Here is a 6,077-nt window from a genome sequence, read left to right as displayed (position 1 = left end):
GCTCAGGCTGCTGCCGCTACTGCCACTGCTGGGAGCGTAGCTGCTCGTCGTGCTGCTGGCTGGACTGGAGGTCTTACAGTAGCGCTTGGCTGCTGTTGTGGACGTACACACACACACACACACACACACACACACACACACACACACACACACACACACACACACTCGATATAGGGTGATGTATGCAAGAATGTAGGTGTACCTACCCACACAGGTAAACAGATTAACAGTAGAATGACAGAAAACATATAAAGAAATGGGATAGATAGATAGATAGATAGATAGATAGATAGATAGATAGATAGATAGATAGATAGATAGATAGATAGATAGATAGATAGGACATATATAGACAGGTATATAGGCAGATATATAGGAGATAGACAGGTATATAGGCAAATAAATAGACAGGTATATAGGCAGATATATAGGCAAATAGATAGATAGATCAATAGACAGGCATATAGGCAGATATATAGTCAGGTATATAGACAGGTATATAGGCAGATATATAGGATATAGACAGGTATATAGGCAGATATATAGGATATAGACAGGTATATAGGCAGATATATAGGATATAGACAGGTATATAGGCAGATATATAGGAGATAGACAGATATATAGGATATAGACAGGTATATAGGCAGATATATAGGAGATAGACAGGTATATAGGCAGATATATAGGAGATAGACAGATATATAGGATATAGGCAGATATATAGGATATAGACAGGTATATAGGCAGATATATAGGCAAATAGATAGATAGATCAATAGACAGGCATATAGGCAGATATATAGACACCTACAAGACTCGCTTATTGGATGATCTGATGTTCCATGATGAATGCTGAGAGCAAATGAGTCTGAGAGAAAGAGGAAAGAGACAGAGTGAGGGAGAGAGGTAGAGGGAGAGAGGGAGAGAGAGAAAGAGGGAGAGAGGGAGAGAGAGAGAGCAGTGTGACAGTGTGTTTACATTTCAAAAACAGGGTTACACATTGTTATAAGAGAAAATATAAGACCTTCACTAAAAGCATTTTCCTCAGCAGAGAAAATCATGAGGAAAAAAACAAAATACTCTTATGAAGAATAAACCATAAAAACCACAGGAAAAATATCTATTATTACACTATGAACAAGCAGTTGCTGTAAAAATGGAAGATAATATGGTATAATTCTAGTTAGGGTAATAGGCTTAGTTTTACCTGTCAAGGACAATGCAAATCAAAATTGTCTATAGACGTATACAATATATTATGTGTCCAAAACACACGTGTCGAACAACCTTCTCACGGGGTACATCCATTTACACCATTTACTGTCATGCAAAGAAACCTTAAGCTTATGAAGCTCTCTCACTTACCTTTGATCTGAAAAAAATGTGAAGGCAGGAATCACTTTACCAAGAGAACTCAAATAAAACTCAAATGCAAAATAAATAAATAAATAAATAAATCAGCATGCATCCCCTGGCAACGGACAATTTATCCAAGAATTCCAGCTTGCTGATTCAGACGTCACTGGACAAGCTGATCGTGAGCCAGTCCATTTCTTACAGCGGATGTGAGAAAACCTGCTAAAGAACCTTCTAGAAGTTAGCAGATCATCCCAGAGCCCTGACTGGGGCTGCTGGTTTCTGCTTGTTCCATTCTGCCTTTGAAGATATCCAGAGATGAGGAACAGAAGCTCATTTCAAATACGGAAGCCAAAGGAGATAAGAAAGGCTTCTCTTGAGTTACGCCAAGGTTAAATATCTAAAGCTCTCTGACTGATCTAGAAAGCAGTAGAAACCAAACACTGAATATGTTTGAATCAGAATCAGAATTCATTTGTTGGCCAAGAATGTTTTCCCATACAGGGAATCTGACTTTAGTCAGAAAAGAAAATGCTGAGAAATATAGTAGATTAATAAAAGTATTCAATATATACATGAAGAGAATAGTGCAAGAAATCCCCAAACTGAAGAACTCAAGGATGGGACCTGGATCTTCTCATTGTTAAGCATTTCCAACCTGTTAATCTCTCATAAAAAACTGTTTGACATCTTTAGCTAGTCTTCCAGATAGAGAAATGGAACACAGATTACCTCTAAGATCATCCCTTCACCCAAAATCTCGGGTAGCCACACAAAACCCACTCAACTGAGACGCATAAGCTCATTTTCTTGTAGGCCAGAAACCATCTTGGCAGCGATACCCTTCACTGCTCTGAAACGGTCAACAGGATGCAAAAAACAAATGGACCAGCGCTGCTGAATTGGCACTAGATTCACTGCAGCTCACCAGATCAATCTGGGACACTTTCCAACTCCGGGCAAAACACCTCAGTCCAATGCTTTTGTGAACTTGCCATTCATGTCTAGAGGTCTTGGCAGAGCCGTAATACGGAGACCCCCACCAGACGGATTGTGGGGTGCCCTGACATGGTCCATGGTAATGGCTAAAAGGTTACATTCTGATAAAGAGCTCGCACTCACCATCGTAGCCCCTGGGCGAGATATCACGTCCGTGGTTCTTCTGGACGAGGGAACGCTTGCTGTAGCCATGTGACTGGCTGTCGTAGCCCCCGCCGTAGTCGAAAGTGGTCTTGGAGTACTTCTCCAGCTCCTTGGCCAGGTTGGAGCGGGGCGTGCTGGTAGACACGTTATTTTTGTAACCGTACTGTGGGATCTCCAGCTGTTTCACAAAGCACATAGGCCTGGAAGATACCATCGACAGAGACGGGGGGAGGAAACCCGGCCTGGGCATGACTGGAACTGATGCAAGGCCACGCTAACTGGAACTGAAGTCAAGCTAGGTGTGAAATGGTACTTTCAGGATATGCTTTCAGATCCATACAGCTATCCTGTAAGTCTTAGCACGTCACTCTCAAGTGACTTAACGAGTTAACTGGATAATGTTATTCGGATCAATCTATGCCCTTAGACTTTTTTTGTTTCCAAGACCAGTACTTTGTGACTAACAAATCTAAATCCCAATAAACTGTGAAATCACATCACATGATTTCTGCTTTTTAAACATCTGTATGCAATAAAACGCGATCACGGTCAATGCTGGGAGCAACGCCTACGTATTTACATATACGGTATTTGTCCGTGTGTGCATCAGACGTATTTTTGCTGGGTGAAGTAAGCCATCCTAGTGGAGGGACAGTGCAGCGGTGGAGCAGAGGGTGGTGCACTACCTCAGCACGCGGTCGGAGGCCTGGTTGGACTTGGGGCCATCACACGACTGCTGCTTCTCCTGGACCTTCGCCATCTTCTCAGCAGCAGCTATGGGGCATCCAGAGAGACTGCAACACCAGCATGGCAATAATTACAGTGTTAGTGCTCTCTCCAGTAACACACACACACACACACACACACACACACACACACACACACACACACACACACACACACACACACACACACTCAGGCATGCACATCCGCTCACATACACATTTAAAAAACTGAAGATTCAAAGGAATATTTAATATAAGCGAAAAGGGTGAGTTTGAGCCAGTCAGAGTAAGACCATTCTTGGTAATATCCAATTCCCACTGACACCGAGCATTTGTAGAACCATTGTGTGTGTGTGTGTGTGTGTGTGTGTGTGTGCAGGGTACAAAGGGATATTTATGTATAAATTATGCATTTCCTATGGCCTAGTTGTACAGCATGAAGGCGGCTTTGCAGCTATCTGCTGGGCATTTGTGGATGGTTAGCACCAGAGAGAGATGCTCACGCCGGCTCCTGCAGTCTCATCAGAGAGGACGAGTGTGTCCAAACAGGGCTGTACCACACACAGAAACTCTCTCTCTACACCACTACTAACACATCACCCACACCACCATCTACACCACTACTAACACATCACCCACACCACCCTCTACACCACTACTAACACATCACCCACACCACCCACTACACCACTACTAACACATCACCCACATCACCCACACCACCCACTACACCACTACTAACACATCACCCACACCACCCTCTACACCACTACTAACACATCACCCACACCACCCACTACACCACTACTAACACATCACCCACACCACCCTCTACACCACTACTAACACATCACCCACACCACCCACTACACCACTACTAACACATCACCCACATCACCCACACCACCCACTACACCACTACTAACACATCACCCATACCACCCTCTACACCACTACTAACACATCACCCACACCACCCACTACACCACTACTAACACATCACCCACACCACCCACTACACCACTACTAACACATCACCCACTACACCACTACTAACACATCACCCACACCACTCACTACACCACTACGAACACATCACCCACACCACCCACTACACCACTACTAACACATCACCCACACCACCCTCTACACCACTACTAACACATCACCCACATCACCCTCTACACCACTACTAACACATCACCCACACCACCCTCTACACCACTACTAACACATCACCCACACCACCCTCTACACCACTACTAACACATCACCCACACCACCCACTTCACCACTACTAACACATCACCCACACCACCCACTACACCACTACTAACACATCACCCACACCACCCACTACACCACTACTAACACATCACCCACACCACCCACTACACCACTACTAACACATCACCCACACCACCCACTACACCACTACTAACACATCACCCATACCACCCTCTACACCACTACTAACACATCACCCACACCACCCACTACACCACTACTAACACATCACCCACACCACCCACTACACCACTACTAACACATCACCCACTACACCACTACTAACACATCACCCACACCACCCACTACACCACTACTAACACATCACCCACACCACCCACTACACCACTACTAACACATCACCCACACCACCCTCTACACCACTACTAACACATCACCCACACCACCCACTACACCACTACTAACACATCACCCACACCACCCTCTACACCACTACTAACACATCACCCACACCACCCACTACACCACTACTAACACATCACCCACACCACCCACTACACCACTACTAACACATCACCCACACCACCCACTACACCACTACTAACACATCACCCATACCACCCTCTACACCACTACTAACACATCACCCACACCACCCACTACACCACTACTAACACATCACCCACACCACCCACTACACCACTACTAACACATCACCCACTACACCACTACTAACACATCACCCACACCACTCACTACACCACTACTAACACATCACCCACACCACCCACTACACCACTACTAACACATCACCCACACCACCCTCTACACCACTACTAACACATCACCCACATCACCCTCTACACCACTACTAACACATCACCCACACCACCCTCTACACCACTACTAACACATCACCCACACCACCCTCTACACCACTACTAACACATCACCCACACCACCCACTACACCACTACTAACACATCACCCACACCACCCACTACACCACTACTAACACATCACCCACACCACCCACTACACCACTACTAACACATCACCCACATCACCCACACCACCCACTACACCACTACTAACACATCACCCACACCACCCTCTACACCACTACTAACACATCACCCACACCACCCACTACACCACTACTAACACATCACCCACACCACCCTCTACACCACTACTAACACATCACCCACACCACCCACTACACCACTACTAACACATCACCCACACCACCCACTACACCACTACTAACACATCACCCACACCACCCACTACACCACTACTAACACATCACCCATACCACCCTCTACACCACTACTAACACATCACCCACACCACCCACTACACCACTACTAACACATCACCCACACCACCCACTACACCACTACTAACACATCACCCACTACACCACTACTAACACATCACCCACACCACTCACTACACCACTACGAACACATCACCCACACCACCCACTACACCACTACTAACACATCACCCACACCACCCTCTACACCACTACTAACACATCACCCACATCACCCTCTACACCACTACTAACACATCACCCACACCACCCTCTACACC

At 45.7% G+C, this 6,077-nt stretch overlaps 1 protein-coding gene across 1 annotated transcript in view; it reads right to left on the bottom strand.

Annotated features, from left to right (window-relative positions):
- Positions 1-3: 3 nt before the first annotated feature.
- The window catches only part of myt1la (myelin transcription factor 1-like, a), a gene marked incomplete at its 3' end in the record, with an annotated part of 51,920 nt that continues 45,846 nt past the window's right edge, over positions 4-6,077 (bottom strand). The window contains exons 11-14 of the mRNA XM_076993128.1: positions 3,189-3,296; positions 2,482-2,702; positions 815-871; positions 4-92 (exon numbers count right to left, since the gene is read on the bottom strand). Of these exons, the coding sequence (XP_076849243.1) occupies positions 4-92; positions 815-871; positions 2,482-2,702; positions 3,189-3,296 (475 nt within the window). The remainder of the gene's footprint in view (positions 93-814; positions 872-2,481; positions 2,703-3,188; positions 3,297-6,077) is intronic.

Source organism: Brachyhypopomus gauderio, unplaced genomic scaffold, assembly GCF_052324685.1.
Source record: "Brachyhypopomus gauderio isolate BG-103 unplaced genomic scaffold, BGAUD_0.2 sc104, whole genome shotgun sequence".
Classification (NCBI taxonomy): domain Eukaryota; kingdom Metazoa; phylum Chordata; class Actinopteri; order Gymnotiformes; family Hypopomidae; genus Brachyhypopomus; species Brachyhypopomus gauderio.
Note: the sequence above shows the minus strand (reverse complement) of the source record. Positions and strands in the feature narration are given on the sequence as shown.